Source organism: Fundulus heteroclitus, chromosome 9, assembly GCF_011125445.2.
Source record: "Fundulus heteroclitus isolate FHET01 chromosome 9, MU-UCD_Fhet_4.1, whole genome shotgun sequence".
Classification (NCBI taxonomy): domain Eukaryota; kingdom Metazoa; phylum Chordata; class Actinopteri; order Cyprinodontiformes; family Fundulidae; genus Fundulus; species Fundulus heteroclitus.
The window spans coordinates 16,566,860-16,584,736 of NC_046369.1; the positions used below are offsets into that span (position 1 = coordinate 16,566,860).

The 17,877-nt window shown below is 40.3% G+C and overlaps 1 protein-coding gene across 7 annotated transcripts in view; it reads right to left on the reverse strand.

Moving 5' to 3' along the window:
- Positions 1-17,877, reverse strand: part of opa1 (OPA1 mitochondrial dynamin like GTPase) — a 41,080-nt gene that overhangs the window by 17,256 nt on the left and 5,947 nt on the right. For 3 of the 7 annotated variants that reach the window (XM_036141098.1, XM_036141096.1, XM_036141095.1), the window contains 19 exons: positions 15,797-15,879; positions 13,210-13,356; positions 10,109-10,162; positions 9,915-10,019; positions 9,647-9,733; positions 8,736-8,849; positions 8,576-8,656; positions 8,404-8,478; positions 8,231-8,302; positions 7,184-7,283; positions 6,886-7,016; positions 5,920-5,992; positions 5,756-5,828; positions 5,561-5,676; positions 4,695-4,759; positions 4,458-4,534; positions 2,000-2,165; positions 941-1,093; positions 586-694 (listed from right to left, as the gene is read on the reverse strand). In XM_036141098.1, the coding sequence (XP_035996991.1) occupies positions 586-694; positions 941-1,093; positions 2,000-2,165; positions 4,458-4,534; positions 4,695-4,759; positions 5,561-5,676; positions 5,756-5,828; positions 5,920-5,992; positions 6,886-7,016; positions 7,184-7,283; positions 8,231-8,302; positions 8,404-8,478; positions 8,576-8,656; positions 8,736-8,849; positions 9,647-9,733; positions 9,915-10,019; positions 10,109-10,162; positions 13,210-13,356; positions 15,797-15,879 (1,881 nt within the window). The remainder of the gene's footprint in view (positions 1-585; positions 695-940; positions 1,094-1,999; positions 2,166-4,457; positions 4,535-4,694; positions 4,760-5,560; positions 5,677-5,755; positions 5,829-5,919; positions 5,993-6,885; positions 7,017-7,183; positions 7,284-8,230; positions 8,303-8,403; positions 8,479-8,575; positions 8,657-8,735; positions 8,850-9,646; positions 9,734-9,914; positions 10,020-10,108; positions 10,163-13,209; positions 13,357-15,796; positions 15,880-17,877) is intronic. The other 4 variants (XM_036141097.1, XM_036141099.1, XM_036141101.1 and 1 more) reach the window with 2 other exon arrangements.

The following is a 17,877-nucleotide window of genomic DNA, read 5'->3' on the forward strand; positions in this document are numbered from 1 at the left end:
TTTTTTTTTTTTTAAACTTTGCAATCAGACATTTTAGTCACTGCAAAAATGGAAGTAAAAGTAAGTAACATTTTCTTGAAATTTGTATATTTTTCCTTGATTTGAACAGCTAAATAAGACTATTTGCCAATGGAATGAGAATTTCTACCCCTAAAATAAGATAATTAGACATCCTCCACTTGAAATAAGATGAGAGAAATGAATTTTTCTTATTTTAAGTGTGAAAATCCTATTCCATTGGCAAATAGTCTGATTTACCAGCTCAAATCAATGAAAAATACACTAATTTCAAGAGGATTTTACCTAATTTTAGTTCCTTTTTTGCAGCGTTGGTGGAGGCGACGTACAAACAGCCGATCGCCCCATGAGGTAAGACCATACAGAATACTGAAATGTTATTTTTCTCTCAGAGAATCAGAATACACTTACTTTAATAATCATAGAGGGAAATTACTTAATTTTATGAGCTTTAGCAGAAACCAGTGACGTTTCCACATTGAAAGATGTGCAACTTTTACTAATCGACACATCTACACAGATCTCTGATATCCAGCGACCAACAGAAGGCAGCTATAGCCAACGTACTGTCTTTGAGGCGTGACTGCAGAGTTTCCTCCATGAACTGGATGGCAGCGTCCCACTGAGGTTTGTCTGTGATGGAGCGGTCCTCTAAGGCGTTGTGCTGGATCACCCTCTGATAAAAACGGCAGCGAGAGGTATAAACAAGACGTGACATAAAGTATTATAGTTTAAACAGAAAGTTAGTGGTATAGGCGGCCTTTGTTAGAACAGATCTTTTTGGGATCAAAGACGTAAAGAGCAGCGTTTTTTAACGTCGCAGCAGATTATGTGGAAAGTGGCGGATTTGAAAGGGTAAATCAAGAAGCGTGGGAGCTCTTTGCATTCTTGCGCCCGGGACGGGTTGACTTTCTGTGTTTACCAGGCTGTCCATGGCTCTCTCGTTCCACTTGTGCCTCTTGATGCTCTCGTCCTTCACCGCCTCCTTCAGCTTGTCAAAGATGTCGTCCTGGTCTTTGCCTTTGTATTCAGCCATAAAGCGGGCAAACTCCTCCTGCAATGTCTCCCAGGCAACCTGGAGGGGGAAGATTAGGCAAGACGGACGGAAAAGAAAAGGCAGAGGACGCCATTAAAACGAGGAAACCGGGGCATTTAAGGCTTCTTTAAACGTCTTATATTCGACTTAGACAACTTTGTCATTTTGTATGCACAGAGTGCGTACAGAACAACATTTCGTTGCATACAGCTTGTAAAATTGCAGTAAAAATTAAATTACAGTATAAGGTGCAGCGCTGATTAAAAGTAAATCAATTGAAATGTAAACAATGCAGGAGAAGTCACAGTGTACAGGTGAGTATTTTTAAAACCATTTGTATGTGCAGAATTGATTCTGCAAAGGGCATTAGTGCAAGAATACAGCTTGTAAATTACAGTAGATTTAAAATACAGTATAAGGTGCAGCACTGATTAAAAGTTAAACAATTGAAATGTAAACAATGCAGGAGAAAGTTAGTGTACAGGTGAGTATTTTTAAAAAACACTTGTATGTACAGAATTTGATTGTGCAAAGGGCATTTGCGCAAAAATACATTTAAAAACTAAGAGTTTTTAAATGCATTCGTGTCAAAAGTGTTGGATTCGTGTGAAAAGTGTTGGAGCGATCAGCAGCAGCCAAGCAGTAATGATTACAGCACAGGACGGAAGATTAAGAAATAAAAATTAGAGATGCTCCAAACAATCGGCCAATTTTCCTCTGATTGGTTCTCAGCTGGTCAAAAGGAAACTCATCAACTAACAGGAGGGCTGCACAGTTTTATAAAAACCGTATAATGGCAATAATGTTGGTAAATGTTGCTGTGACAATATCAGTTGATATATGTTAATTTTTGTCTTTCCTCTCTTATCTGCCCTTCCTAAAAATCAGTCAAAATCAGATAAAAAAAATCAGGTCAGTTGTGAAGATTTTATTTTGATCTTTTACCTCCAGTGCCTTGTGTGGAAGCTGCTTGTCAGTCCACTGCTTGAGCTTAATGTCTACAGTTGTGTTAAAGGTCCCAGAGTCCATTGTCTGGGCGGCAGGCAGGTAGATGTTCTCGATGACGTGTGTGGAAACACGTTCCCAGAGCTTCTTCTGCAGAATAGACTCCCTGTGTGGAGAAAAAACATGCAACACACCACTACTGAGCCAAATAACAGCTGTTTGTCGATTTGTAACACAGTCTGTGGGCCTGTTGTTCTGGTCTTAGTTTTCTGCTTAAAACCAAGTTAACGTTTTCAAGATGTGAAGATGTACTTTTTAGTTGAGGTTTATAGCAATGATCCAACATACATGTGCTGATCCAAACCCTCTACGTTTGCAGTGCAGCTCAGCAAAGTGACCCACTGGGGGGGGAAGAAAAACAATGGCGATGGAGCAATTTGCCCACAGCTTTCACGTTTGCAGCCAGAACCACAGCAGCTTTGACAGTAAAGTCCAGCGCTGCTCCACAATGGCTCCCGTTAGCAGGTTAACGCATCCCCGCCTCCCTACTCAGGAACAAAACTGAAAATCCTCCCGAGTCCCCGTGTTACCACAGCAGTGCTGCCCCTTTTCTCATTAATCATAAACACTTACTCATATTTCATGCAGCACCCCCCCTCCCTTTGTTCCAGCTGCCTCCCCTCTGCCGTCAATAAATCCTATCTTCAATTGTGCCGGCTAGCTAACAGGGCCACCCCTGCTCCTGTCCACGGCTCATTCATCAGATTATTGATTAAAGAAAACTAGAGGCACGCACACAGGGGATGGCCAAAACACAATGCATACATCTCATTAAAGCAGCCTTTTCCTCACTGTAGATGTTAGATATATAGTCGTCTAGAACGTATCAACCAAAGACAGAGGACCAGCGGTTTATCCTAAATAGAAATAAATAAATTAAATAACACCTGACATCTGCCGACACGTGATCCAAGTGGCTCTGACCAGACACAGAACCTTAAACTTTAGGAGCTTTAAATAACCCTGAGATTCTACAAACGGAGCAATAAACGAGTCATGTAAGATGTGGCTGCCAACCAATGGATAAATAAATGTACATCTAATTAAAGCCTGAGTTCCTTTAAATCGAGATTAAAAACACATTTGTTTAAAATTGCCTTTGAATGTTCAAGTTAAACTGTTTTACTGTTTTCAAATGTTTTTTTTTTGTTTCTACATTCTATCCCTACTTGCTTTTATTCCTATATTTTAATCATGTAAAGCACTTTGCATTGTCTCTGTACTGAATTGTGCTATATAAATAAATTTGCCTTGCCTTGCCTAAAAAAATATATTGTAAAGGTCATTTACTTTCATAATTCAATTAATTGAAGTTTTGTTTCATTATTATGGCTTAAAGCCCCACAAAAGCCAAAAGACGAAATAATTAGAAATGCTGCATAAGAATAAAACAAAGGCTTTTTAATGTAGGAATGTCGACCTACTGACAAGTATTTCCATGTACTGTACAGTAATGCGCTCAGTCTGGGCTCCTTTCACACAACCTACTGTAGCCTGTGGCTATGCCAAGGCATGAAGAAGCCCAGGTAGCTGTAATAGCGGCCTTTTCTGTACGATTGAGGTGAGTGGAGTTTTCTGACCACTTACAGGGTAACTCACCCCCAAATCGACTTGTTTTTTTTTTTTTTTGCTAATAAACTGTTAACATATCCTGTCTACATGTCCTGGTGATTATATTGACAATTTACTGCATCTTTGTTGAAATCCTGCTTTTGTGTCTAAAACCGTAAGTGTGGCGCCCTCGCAACGTTTAATGGGGTTGTCTTGCATTGAATTTCCAATCAGTATTGCTATTGGTTCAAAGGGTTTTATGAGATCACCCAGAAAAACTGACGGCAGTAGCTCTGCTGCTGTGGGATATAAAAGCCGGCGTGGCGACTTTACGTGAACGCGGCAGTCGTTCCGCAGCTACTGTCGTCCGTCTCAAAAGATCGATCGAAGTTACCAGCGTCATGATCGCCCCCGCCTCATCTGAGCAACCTGCTTTTTGTCCTTATCGTCTTTCTGCTGAAAAGACTGCTGCACGTCAGCAGTCTTTTCAATCATCGCGTAGAAAATAACAGAACATTTTAGTATTTTTTGGTGTTATGTTATTAGAGAACTATTCTAATTTAGAGTACCGCCCGTTACTAAGGGGGTGGACCTGTTTCGGTTGAATTTGCATGTTATCTAAGCCATTACAAGGCCTTTGTTACTCCACATTACTCCAGACTTTTTGAATTGAGAAAGCTTTCTGGAGAGGAAGTGAACTATGAAAAACAAGTCCAGTTGCTTTTTTTTTTTGCTTTTTTTTGGAATATTATCCAATTGAATTTCCCAAATAAATTCACTTTTGGGGCATACATTCATTGTCATATAACTGCAAACAGGTTCAAATATTGCTTTACTTAAAACTTACCAGAGTTGGGGAGTCACTTGACTCAAACTGATGACTTCATCCAAAATTTCATTCTTTGCCTTTTCAAAGAGTTCATTCTGCGGAGAGGCAAAACATCATGGAGTAAGCTCAGCAGAACTACGCCCCTTTCAGGAAGCAATTTCTACATTAAACCGTTCTTTTTCTACGTCTACAAAGACACATTTCTATAAAAGAAGCACAGAGAAACATCATGGACCGGGTCTGTGTGGGCCTTACCCTGTCCAGTTCTCTCAGACGAGGATAATTGTTCTTCCATTCAGTCTCCAGGTTGAATCGTGATGCTGGGGGGGGGGGGATATAAAGATTATCTGTAAACTTCATAGATATAAACCAGATCTAATGTTATGACTGAGGATATTCATCATAAAATGATACGCCCGGTCTTAACAAGATTAACAGACTCTTAACAGCTTTTTTATTTTATTTTGCTCCCCCGTTTCCAACAGTGGATTCCCACAATCAACAGGCGATAAGCATCACCACACAGAGCCTGTTTTATTTTCACATAGTATGATATAAAAGCCACTCTCAGGCTGATAATGGTGTCCATCCTTTCATAAAAGTGGCCGAGGACACTTTGCACACTCTCCCCTAACTGGTCCCTTAGGAGGTGAAGCAATGGGGCCAGAAGCCTGGAGTTTTTAGCCCTAACCTATGCACAAATAAAGACACACACAGGCCAAGCAAGCCTGGTGCCTTTCTCGCTCAGCTCCCTAGCCACACCGCCGATTAGTCTAATTGCAGCTTTGTGGCGCCGAGGAACGGAGGATGAAAGCCGGCCGTGTGTGATTTGATGGGATACGGATCGATGCGCAACACAATGGGTCTATGGGAACTGCAGTCTCACAGCTATAAATCTCCTCTGCTGTTAGCAATGGCTTGTGATTGTCTAGACTAATTGAAGAAGGCCGAGGGGAGGGACCTGGGAAGTGTGGCAGGGTGGGCAGAGAAAGACCAGAAGAGTGAGGAGGTGGCACTGCCTGGTTCCTTTACAATCGCTGCTTAAAAGCCTGTAAATACTTTTGTAAAAACATTGAAAGACGGTTTAGACAAAGATCCACTAAACGTCAGCCTGATCGTACCTTTAAAAACATCCGCTTGCTGCTCTACGGACTCCCTGACCATCTTCCAGAAGCAGTCAGAAACAGCCAGGCTCAGGTTCTTGGTGGTGACCTGGTGAGCTTTCAGCATACCGTCCCTTTTGGCACAGAAAAGTCGTCTTCAACTACGCACTTAGCACCGACAATGACCATTTGTTGATTTAGAGATCAACTTGCCTCAGCAGTCTGGAGTTCTGGAAGAAGTCCTCTTCGTAGTCTTTAATTGCGTCGATGCTTTCGCCGGTGCTCCCTTTCAATGGGGACAGAAACGGCGGGTCAAATTAGTTTGAAAAATAAGGAAAATAAAGACAGAGGCTGGATAACTCTGTGAGACGGTTTACCTTTTCCTGTTACTACAGCAAAATAACCGAGAGCTTTCATGGGAAAGAGCTTTCCTTCAACAATTTGCTGAATCTAAAAAGAGAAAAAAAAAAGTGCTTTAAAGGCAGAGATCAAGTTCAGTTTAGCGCTGCAGCTGTAAGAAACTTATTTAGTTTGTAAAGTTCTCTATAAATGATGAAAAACATTACAGTCTTACAACCAGTGACAGGCCTAATGAATAACACTGATCAGCTCTTTATTGTTGCCCGTGTTGTTTGATCCAAAAGGCGAGTGAGGGTGGTTCAGACTGTCTAATGCCAGAAAGGAGTCAGAATAGTGTATTTTTTAGCGTATGGAGCTACACAATTTCCAACCAGTCAAGGGAGGTAACTGTACTTCCTGATGGCTGGGGCCTCTAGCAGCAGAATAATACACATATCTGTGAATCAAAAATGATCCAGGAATGGTTGGAGGAGCAAATCCTGAGGTGTAAACTTGACCTCTAAATTCCCTGAATCCAATCAAGCCTCTGGAAAATCTGCAGGACCAACAAATCCAATCTATGGAGGCCCCGCCTTAAAACTTAAAATGAATTAAAGAAGTGCCAGATGACATCCTGTGTCATGTGGAGTCCATGCATGAAAAGTTCAGGGACATTTGGGTAGGAAAAATAAAGAGTAAACTAACACTATTAGGCAGGTAGTCATAAAGTTATGCCTGATTGGCATATGGTTCCTGGAAAGGGATTGAGCTCCCCCTAGTGGAGCATCTGGATATAATTTCAACATTGGTCCCTGATGTTTTCCTGGTTTAAAAAAGGCAGCAGACTTATGAACAAGTGGCAATCTTTGGGAAGATTTCACCACCATCTTTAATTCAGTGTAAGTGAGTAACTGCAGCACCAAAAACCTAAAGGTGGATCAGCTGCTTCCGTAAAATTTGAGAGATAAAGCGGCACTTGTGTTGGAACAGTTCAGATCTCTTACCCTGCTTGGACTGGCCAGGTTCTTTTCAGCCAAATCCACTTTAGTTAGAACAAAGATGGTCCTTTTCCCCTGAGGGTCCATCTGGCTGACCAGGTCTGTCACGATGCTGCGCTCTGCATCCACACTCCCATCTGGGTAAAAAAAAAAAAAACAAGGCAATAAAAAAAAAAAACGCATCGCAACACACCTGGGGTTTTGTTTCTTGTGCAAATCTTAAAAATATTTTTGTGGTAATAATGTTGCTGTTTATTTTAATCATGTGACCATGAATATATCATTTATCAGGCTGAAGACCCACCTTGAATACAGAGAATGATTGCATTTGGGTTTTGCATGTAGGCCTTGCTGATGCTGAAGATGGTTTCCTTAGTGTCGGTCGCCATGCCTGCGGTCACCGTCTACAAAAGAGTTGAATTACATTATCTTGGTGTTTTCAAAGATAAGTGTTTTTTTTGTTTTTTTTCAGTAAAACTATTAATTGCTTATGCAGCAAAAAACAACAAAACATTTATTTTTGACAACAGGGTTTCTACACATTTCCCATTTTATATTCCATAATTTTCCAGACTAAATTTTTTACATTTTCCACACATTTGAAAATAAAACTAATTATCTAGTTAGGTTTTATTGTCTATTTGTTCAAGAAATCATGAAACAACATGATAATGGAGTTGTCTCTCAACCCAGCACCAAAGTAAATTAAACTGGTCCATTTTTATGTCAACAGAAACTCGTCAGAAGCATAATCTTTAAAGCGCTGCACGGAAATCTTTCACACAGGAAACACGTTTTTTTTTTTTTTTAAAACTCGATAATTAGAGGAGTTTCAGTACGTCGTCCTAATTCAGACCGAGTTTTAAAACCACAAACAGGTGCAGTTTATACTCTGATTTCAGAAAGACCAGACGCCAAATAGGCAGCAGAAATCTCCCTTTTAACGTTATTTTTATCTTTTTTTAGAAGAATATGTTTTTTAATTCAATTTTAACTCTTTAAATAAATGTGGTAATACCATAAGCAAAGAGTTGATTAAAAGAATAAACAATTCTAGAGAAAAAAAAACAACTATTTCTCATAAAAAAAAGAAAAAAAAAAAGAAAAGAAATCAAGTGGAGACCATCGACGGATGTAAAACCAAAGCATCAATATATTTGATGAGGAACAGCTCAAACTGAAACAATTAACAACATAACAGCTATAATTAAATGTTAAAATTCAATGTAAAAAGACCATTATTCTTTACAAAAGATATATCATAACTGCATAGGAACCTTGTAGCAAAGCACAACACAAATTAAAATTCAATAATACATCCGTATCCACCTGGGGACGTTGAAATACTCACACTGATGACACCAGGTAAGTCAACAAGAACCATCCTCTGAATGCCCGGTCCTTTAACACTCAGAGAGATTGTCTAATGTGGGAGAAATGAAAAAAATTATATTTCATAAACTCTTCCAAACAATTCAGTAGAAAAAGTGGTTTATTAAAAATCCAGATGTAGTTTTGTCCAACCTCAGAGCTGACCGTCTGTCCCTCCTTCACACTCTTCCTCATCCTCAGCTCAATCTCGTGCCTCAGAGCCGCCAGCTACACAAAAACCGACAAAAAAACAACAACATCCAAGTGTGAAAAACCAAGCAGATTAACGTTCTCCCTTAAATACACGCCTGCATGTGTCACCTACATCCTCCTCCTTAGTGAGGTCGAACTCTCGGCCGCTGTCTTTGAACCTGGCCACATGGTGGGGACCCTCGCTTAATGTTACCTGCGAGGAAGATATGGAGCTTATCTTAAAGAAATCAATCAAATCCAGACGTAAAATCAGCCTATTTGACCTCACACACCTTTACAGGAGAGCGCGTCATCATCTCCCCCGAGCCCCTGGGGAAGATGCGGGCCTGGGCGATCATCTCAAGCACGCTGGTCTTCCCAGCGCTCTGATCTCCAACCACAACCACCTGAAAGCCAAGAGGGAAACGAGGGAGACCTCCGATGAACGATAAGTCAGAGCTGGAATGGACATCTGTCAGTCAAAGACAAGAACAAGCTGAATGGGGTAGTTGAACAGGCCAGTAAAACAATTGGCCTTCAGCATATGCAGCCTCTCCATTTACATAAAAAGGGCTTTGAGGAAAAAGTACTTCAGAGCTACAAAAATCCCGCTCATCCTCTGCAATCATCTTGAGCTGCTGCCAACTGGCAGGAGACTAAAAGCCCCATTAACAAAGAAATAGGTATGAAAAGTCCTCGTTCCCTTTGCTCTGACCTTTTAGAAATAGGGAATAATTTAGTTAGTCACTGCTCAGATCCTTGTGAGTCACGTTTAATTTATTTATACGTTCGTTTATTATAACGTTGTCTTTAATGGAACTGTTTTAAGTGTGTTTGTTAGATGTTGTTTTTCCAGTAAAGCTGTTCTTTTAAATGTGCCGTTTAAATCATCAAAAAAAACAAAAACAATAAATAAATAAATCATCTGTTTTTTATGTACGAACTGTTGCCAGATGTCAAAGACAAATCTCCATCTCAGGAAATGTGATGGACAATAAAATGACCACAACACAAAAATCAGAACAATTAAACAAAATGAGAAAAGAACATCAGAAAATAGTGATTTTGGCCAGTTATAACTTTATAACGAAATATCAAAACTATCTAAATGAGACGGCAATTTTACAAAAAAAAGGGATCAGAGAGTTTCCATTAAAATAATGTCAAATCCCTCTGAGTATAATAAATAAATTGTGTAACTTACCCTGGGCAAGTGATCCTGGGTGTTGTAGTTGGCATCGTAGTCAGACAAGATGTCGAGGACTTCTGAGTACAGGTCAATTAGGGATTTCTGCAAAACAAATAATAAATAGTATTTATGGTCAAATAAAATAATTTTAAGACTAATCTAACAGGGTAAAAACTTAAGTTAGTGATCACAACAACCAGACAAGTGGAGCTGGAACCTTAAAAACGGTCTCTGTATTAAAGTGTTTAAGGTCTTTTGTATTAAAGTCTTTTGCATAACTCACCTTCACCTTCCTTTGATGAATCCCCTTATCGTCTTTTTGCAAAACCACTTTCCTCAGCTCTTTATTTTCCTTTTCCAGTCTTTCCAGCATGCGCTGATACTTCAGCTGAGGAATAAATGATCACATTAGCGCCCGTAACACAAGGTCTTTTTTTTTTTTTATTCTTGCCTGATTTCAGAGATGCACGGCTGCACCTGAGTCCGAAGAAGCTCCTCTTGCAGCTGGTCGATCTTTTCTTTGTCCGATGACTGAAAGTCACAGCAGAAGCAAAAGAAAAACAAGAGAAATGGGTAATATAGACGCTTCTTCTCAGTGTTAGCTTGTGGCTTCCCGTTATGCTCACAGTACTACCTCAGAAAACTCCCAACAGCACCGCAAACGATCAACACATGCAAATTGTAGTAGATTAAATCCCAAAGTGGAAAGTCAAGTCAATGAATAAACAAAGGACAAAACAGTTCAGGAAGACAGTCGGCATTCGGCTATTGCTTTAATCTCATAGATCCACAAACAGGCAGAAATCAAGGAGGGAACCCTGGAAGAAAAAAATAAATCAAGCTAGATTTATTCACAAAATCATTTGGTTTATGTAACATTAGATTATTGTGATTTCATGTCATTCCCTTAGCGTTATCTCTGCATGAGAGGCGGGAGGGAAACAAAAAGACAGAATACAAGAACAACCAGAACTGAGAGAAGACAAAATGAATTTAATAGACACACAGACAAAGCAAACTACATCAGAAAAACTACTCCTTTTCTTTGTTTTAACATATTTCCAGCAATATGCAGAAAAGATGATGATCGGTTTTCTTCTAGGACAAAGTGGTTCCTTGTGAGCTGAAAGGCTTCAGTCTGTGGTTTTCAAAGAACGCAGCTCACACCATGCGCCTGGCTGCCACACAGTTTCATGCAGCGTTCCCAAACGGCAAACCGGCTGCCGCTGATCGTCCGGCTACGTCTGTGGTCTGGTGAAGCTCGATCTGTTGCAGCTTTTTCTGGAACTAGCCCACTAAGAGTCATGCGTGTCACACTGGCTGATCTACACCCAGTGGTATGCATTCAGTCGTACGTGGAGACTGTTGTCACGCTTTTCACAGAGGGCTAAAATAAAGCGATGCAGTGCCTTGCAAAAACTATCCACACCTTATAAACATGTTCACATTTTGTCCCATCACAGCCACAAACCATCACAGAATGTATGTGATGGACCCACACACGTTAAAGGAAAATTAAATGAATTTCAAATTTCTTTACATCAAAAAAAAATCCAAAAGTGTGACATGCGTTTGTGCTCAGCCTGCCTAAAGGCCTGTCACTGCACTAACATCTGCAAGTTGCAACCTTTGCACTAGAAACAAACCTTTCCACTAGTTCGTCTTTGCCAAACAGCTCAAACTCGGTGAGATTGGATGGAAGAAGTTCTTTAACATCGAGCTTTTCTGCAGGTTATCAACTGGATTTAGCTCTGGACTTTAAGTAGGGGTCCGTTATGATCTAACCCATCCCACTATGGGGCTCTGGCTGTATCTTTACAGTCATCCTGCTGGAGGGCGAACCTCCGCTCTGCTCTCTTGCCGTCTCTTACAGCTTTTCAATTAAATTAAATTCAATTAAATTTTATCTATATAGCACCAATTCATGAAACATGTCATCTCAAGGCACTTTCCAAAGTCAGATTCAATCAGATTGTACATATTGGACAAAAAAGTTCCTATCTGAGGGAACCCAGCAGATTGCATCAAGTCCCGACAAGCAGCATTCACTCCTGGAGAAGCGTAGAGCCACAGGGAGAGTCGTCTGCATTGTCCATGGCTTTGCAGCAATCCCTCATACTGAGCAAGCATGAAGCAAGAGTGGAAAGGAAAATTTCCCCTTTAACGGGAAGGGAAGACCTCCAGCAGAACCGGGCTCAGTGTGAACGGTCATCTGCCTCAAGCAGCTGGAGGTTTCTGTCCTGTTTTTACCTCCGTTTATCTTCCCATCAGCTCTGAACAGCTTCCATGCTCCTGCTGAGGAAAAGCATCCCCACAGCATGACTGTGCCACCACCGTGTAAAGGCTGGCTCACACGGCAGGATTTTTACCCCGATCTTCCCCTTCCGACAGTCTAATCTTAGTTTAATCTTAAGAGATGTTCCTGCCGTGTGTGGTGTGTTCAGAGAGATCTGGTCCTCTCCGTAGAACGTCGGGACCGCTCAGACCTCAAATCTGGGATATTTAACATGTTTGATTGTCTTGACCCGATATATCCTTGCGTGTGTGGTGTTCCCAGAGGACAAAGGAGCACGCAGCCTGTTGAATGTTGGAAACCCTGAAATAAAAACAGCAGCTCATCTCAACATTATTCTTCCCCGTCGTCCATTTTTATTTACTCTGAACTCACGTTTGATCCTGAGAGGTTTTCGAGATTTCCCGTCTGACATCTGAATGATGAACCTGTTTTATCTACATATTTTTATCCTTACATGTGGCGTCTCTCAGGCTTTGAAAATTGCCCGACTATTTTAAAATCCTGCCGTGTGAACCAGCCTTTGACTCTTGGGATGGGGTCTTGTGTTAGTTTTCTACCATACACAGGAGGCTGCATGAAGGTCAAGAAGTTTAATTTGATCTCATCTGACCAGGGTGCCTTCTATCACCTTTGCTGCGTTTTGCAGCAAACTGCTACCCGCAGTCCTCATTGCCTTTTGTCAATAATGCCTTTCTTTGTTTGTGATGGGCTATCAGGGTAAATACACTGAACTTTGTGGCTGTAATGGTAAAAAATTCAGTGGTGGGAATACTTTTTTTAAGGCACTGCAGGTAAAACACCTTTATATGTATAACTAAAAAGTATCTTTTTGCCAAATAAAACAAAACCATGAAAGCATCCCTGATAAAAAGGTGATCTCAACTAAGTGCTATCAAGCAAATATTGTCAAAGACTGAATAGATTGTTTGTCCTCAGCATTTTATTTTGATCAGCCATAAAATAAATACTGAATTTACCAGGATTGATCCTTATAGTTAAAACCCAGATTGTCTTTTTGGATGACTAATGGAAATTGTGTCTTTAAAAAAAAAAGAAAAAAACTGTGGAAACTTTCTGTCTTTGGGCAAACAATCCGTCTACTGTTAATAGTATTAATTATTAAAAATAAAAATAATGAATGAAACTAAAAGAAAACCTGACTCCAGCTCACTTCCCTTTAACCGAACTGCCCTAATCCTCCCTCCTCTGTCCTTTAGCTGGAGGTGTTTGGGGGGGGGTTGCTGGTGGGATGGGGCGGATCTAAGTGGGGTGGGACCTTCACCTTGCGTGTCTGAGTCGAGGGGTTGGGGTTCGGAGAAGGATCTTGGGGCGGCGAACGCGCGCTATTGGCTGCAGCGGCCCGCCGGACCTCCTCCTCGTGCCGCTGGATCTGCTGCTGAATAAGAATGAGTTCTCCGAGCAGACCCTGCTGGGGTACGTCAGAGACGTGAGAGAGAGGAAGGAGGAAAATAATAATAATAATAATAATAATAATAAATTAAAAAGCAACAACAACAACAACAACCACCGGGCTGATCCATGCCATGTGGACCAACACTGCACCCCACTGCAGGAAACCTAGCCGGGGCAGCTGGCACTGGTGTTGTTCGGGTGGAAGAATCACAACTCAAGTCAGGATTAAAGTTCGAAAGAATCAAGATCTTTCACTTTCCTAATCTTGCCACCATCATCAGTGAAGAAAACAAAGTCTGTCTCGGTTTCAGACAAACTTTGCCAGACTGAAGGCGGAAGAGGCGACTAATACCACAATCAGTGCCTCCCGGCAGGCGGCGGCGGCAAATCAGTCATCTTCCCTTAAGAGCCACAGCAGTTCAGGGTCTGCCGCATTAGTCTGAGTCTTCAACTAACAAAACGAGACGTTAGAGCGCTCTCAACTCTGGGGCTCGGATGACGCTTAAAAAGGAAGATGAAACAAGCAAAGCAAGCTGGGAAATCTACCGAGTCGCAGGACAAAGCAGGTTGAATCTGTCTGATTTCAAAGATTCCCCAACATGAAACGCAGTTTGTCTCATTTTTGGGGCTGGAGGTTCTACATTTACACAAAAAACCTAAAACCTTGTGCTCATGTTTGGAGAAAAACAGGGAAACAAGATGCATCTCTTTCTAATTTATCACATTGCCAGATTGTTTTTGTTTCCAACTTTGTGTAGTTATTAAAAAATAAATAAAAACTGGAGGATGGTGAAACTAAAACAAGACATGAGACGGCAAGAGGACAGGAAGAACAAACATTTATGAATATAAATATTTTTGCAGAGACAAATCATTTGGTTAAATAAAGTGGCCAAACGAAAGGAAAACACTTTTTACAATTCACAGTCTAGCTTAACAAGCCCAAATAACCAGTGATAAAGAAACCTGTGAGTGTTTTCCAGCTCCCAGACTAACAAATAATCAGAGCAAATGTAATTGCTCTGCTGCACCATCCTGGCAGATCTGAAAATCATGTCAGGGTTTTAGGAAGTGCTAAACAAAAAACCAAAAACAGTCACATTTAATTAACCTACTGAATCAACAGCTTTTAGAAAACATTTCTAACTATTTAGGACCTCTTTTATTCATTCAAAGCCATATTAGTTTTGCAAGACTTAAGCACAATGTCTCACAGATTTATATGTCAACCTTTAAAAAAAAAAAAAAAAAAAAGTTTCATTGAGGACATTTTGATTCAACCAACTACAGTTGTTGAAGTGAAAAGGTAACAAACTGCGAACAGAAGTTAAAGGGACTATATCATCAAATTTTTAGAGCCAGAAATGTGTCTTCTACGGATGAAAAATACCTGGTTTGAAAATTCTTTTCAAACCAGGTAAGTCAATTTGAAACTCACTTTTCTGCTACAAGAGTTTTTCTGAGTCACACAGGAAGACGCTGGTGTTTAGCTGGAGTATGTATGATGGGAGGCCATTTATTGGCAACACAATGAAAAAGAGCAGTGAACACTTTCGCTACAAAGTTCATCTATGCAGCAACGGTAGGTGAGAAATTTATCAGGTAAGAAAACGAGAATACCATTAGCTGCAGCAGTTTTGTGTGTTTGAACCAAATGGAGGAGAGAAGCGTTGATTGGAGCTTTCCCTTCCAGGCTCCAGATATGCAGCATTAGCCTGAAGAAACTTTAGCAACAATCGACTTCCTGACAGGAATAACAGACTTAGGGAGTTTAAGGGGCGTTACAGAAGACATCCTCAGAATAACGTTTTGACAGCTTTGACATTACCATGTAATAAAGCAGAAATCCCACTGATTAGGTGGAGAAAAGTGAGATTTCCACAACCGCTGCAGTTCTCCTTAAAATGAAGCATTTTTGACAACGGTTCTTTAGAAACTAAAAAGGCTGATGGCTTTGGGGGAAGAGAGAAACAAAGATTCACCAAATATTTAATGTTAAATAGGATTTTTTTTTTATACAAGTGGTCACTAATCACTGTGCTGAACTGCAGGCAGACGAGGCTCAACACCAGGCGCCATTAAATCTCCCCCGTAGGGTGCCTGATTGCTAGGTCTCCCAGCCGCGGCTCTCAGATACCTCCCCCATAACCGTCATCAGATAAGTCTTCTTATAAATCCTCGCTTTATTAAACGCAAACTCAAGCTGCAGACTTTGCTCAGACGCATCGTCGGCCATTGTTTTATGTCATACCAAATGTAAAGCTGCCACCGTTTGGCAGCGTTTTGAGTTCTCGCATAAAGACCATCGCAGCAGTCGAGAGCTGTGAGCCTGAACACGGGTGACAATGAAACGCTATAAAAACGATGATATAGGCCCTTTAAATGAAAGTGAGCTCTGGCGGCGTAGAAACAGCGCACAAAAGCTGTGAAGTGCAAAACAAACTTTAGACACTTGCCTTTTTGTACTGCTTGTCGCTGGCATCGTGTCCAGCTCCAGCCGAGGAGTCTGTGGCTTTTAGAGCAGGATCGCCCGACGTTTCTAACAGAGAAACAACCGAGAGATGAGAAGGTAATGTAGAAACAGGACATACTGCTGTTAAAAGGCTTCAGGGGGTGCTTACTGTGATAAAAAGAAGAAGGAAAAAAATAAATAACCACCGCTGTGATTAAGTCCAAATTTTTGAAAATTGCTGCAAATATTCTTGAGTTTGTGGGCAAGTAGGTAACACAGAACCCAAAATTTTATTTAGGACAGTAAAGTATGAATAAAATACTTTAATTAGCCTGATTAAACCACTTATATGTTTGTCGTAAAACAAATAGCTAATTAAAGTGAGGCCACAACAAAAACGAGCTGGTTTGAGGGGACAATTTGTCACTCATTGTGCAGATTTTTTTCAGTTCAGTGAATGCATCATACAATAGGTCATGGCAGCAGCGATACTCTTTAGTGCATCTGTAGGAAAAAATAAAATAAAAATCTCCATGTTACCTATTTTCAGTCTCGATGTGTTTACAGGAACGTCTTAATATTAAATTAGAATATTGAAAGGTTGATTTGTTGCACCATTTCAATCTAAAAAAGTTAAACTGATTATGTAAGAACATAAAGAGTGACTTCTTTTAAGATTTTATTTCTGTTAATCTTGACGAATCTTGTTTCATAACCCTCGCGTTGATTTGTTTTTTCTACCACAATTTTTCCTTCCACTCAATTTTCCAGGGATAAAGCACCGTATGAAGATCCAGCTTCTTAAGAAACGGTCTGTTTTGGCTCTCCCTCCACTGTTTGTGTGTCAATTAAAATCAGAGGAACTGTGAGAGAAGATATCTAAAAGGAAACTATATTTTCTAAGTGGCATGTGGACTGCACATTCAGGCTGCTACTTAAAGAAAACTAGAAGTCATTTTGAAGGTTTAACATGCTGATATGGAACATGCCAGGTTTAGAAATGTTGACAGGCTTTTGGATATCTCTCGGTACCTACACGGATGCAGCTGCTGTTTTTGATATAAAACAACAGTAAAATGTTGTTTTGCAGCCTCTCTTCCCCAAGCACTGAGACGTCACTGCTGCCCCTCGCTAAAATAATAATGGCTGCTGACGGCAGTCAGGTTCGGAAACGTTATAATGAATGCTGCTCATTGTTTCCTTTTAGGGAGAAATCGGAAAAAAATAAATATCTGTATCAGCGCATCAAAGCTTAAAAGAAAAAACACTTCTGAAAGTTTTCCAGTTCTGATGCAAATAAAATTCATATCTTTGAAAATATGCTACTACTAAACGAAAGCTGAGATCCTGTAGATGTTTTCATTCTGAGAAATATGTTTAGAGGAATGTTTTTGGACTTTTGCTGAATGTTTGTTCAATAGTGAACTTTGTTCCATTCAAACTTGCTTTACATGTCAAAATAAGACATAAAAAAAAATCACACTGAAAAGGTTTTTGTGAGAACAACTTGGACATTTTTAAATCTTAAAAGTTATTGCAATGCTTATAAACGTGTTTAAAACCCAGAATGTAAAAAAATCATAAGGTATCTATATGAAGCCATTGATATCCATACGGGCAATTAAGAGTTAATAAAAAAAAGAGTAAGGGACACTCCTTTGTTTTTATACGACTTAGATCTAAGGTGTGGTCACGTCTGCCCTGACACACAGCTCCACAAATGAACGTCCAATCACATAAAACTTCATTTTGTGTTAATTTTTCAAACACCTGCGCGTCAGTAACCAGAGACAGAGGGTTAGCAACGAGCGTGTCGTTAAAAACAAAAAAAACAACAACAGGTGAGAGGAAGGGTGGAAGTCAAAGGAGGCACACGCCTAAAAAGGGCACAGTACAGCCAGAAACAGCCAAGTAAAAAAACCATAGAAAGAAAACAAAGAAGAAGAACAAACTACAGGCAAACAAGACGATCCTTTAAGTCTCTTTGTGAGGACCAAAGCAAGGAATGAACAAATCCCAGATGAACATTTGGATATTCATCTGCATTTAACTTTAGATAAATCCAGTCGTTTGCAACCCTGGTAG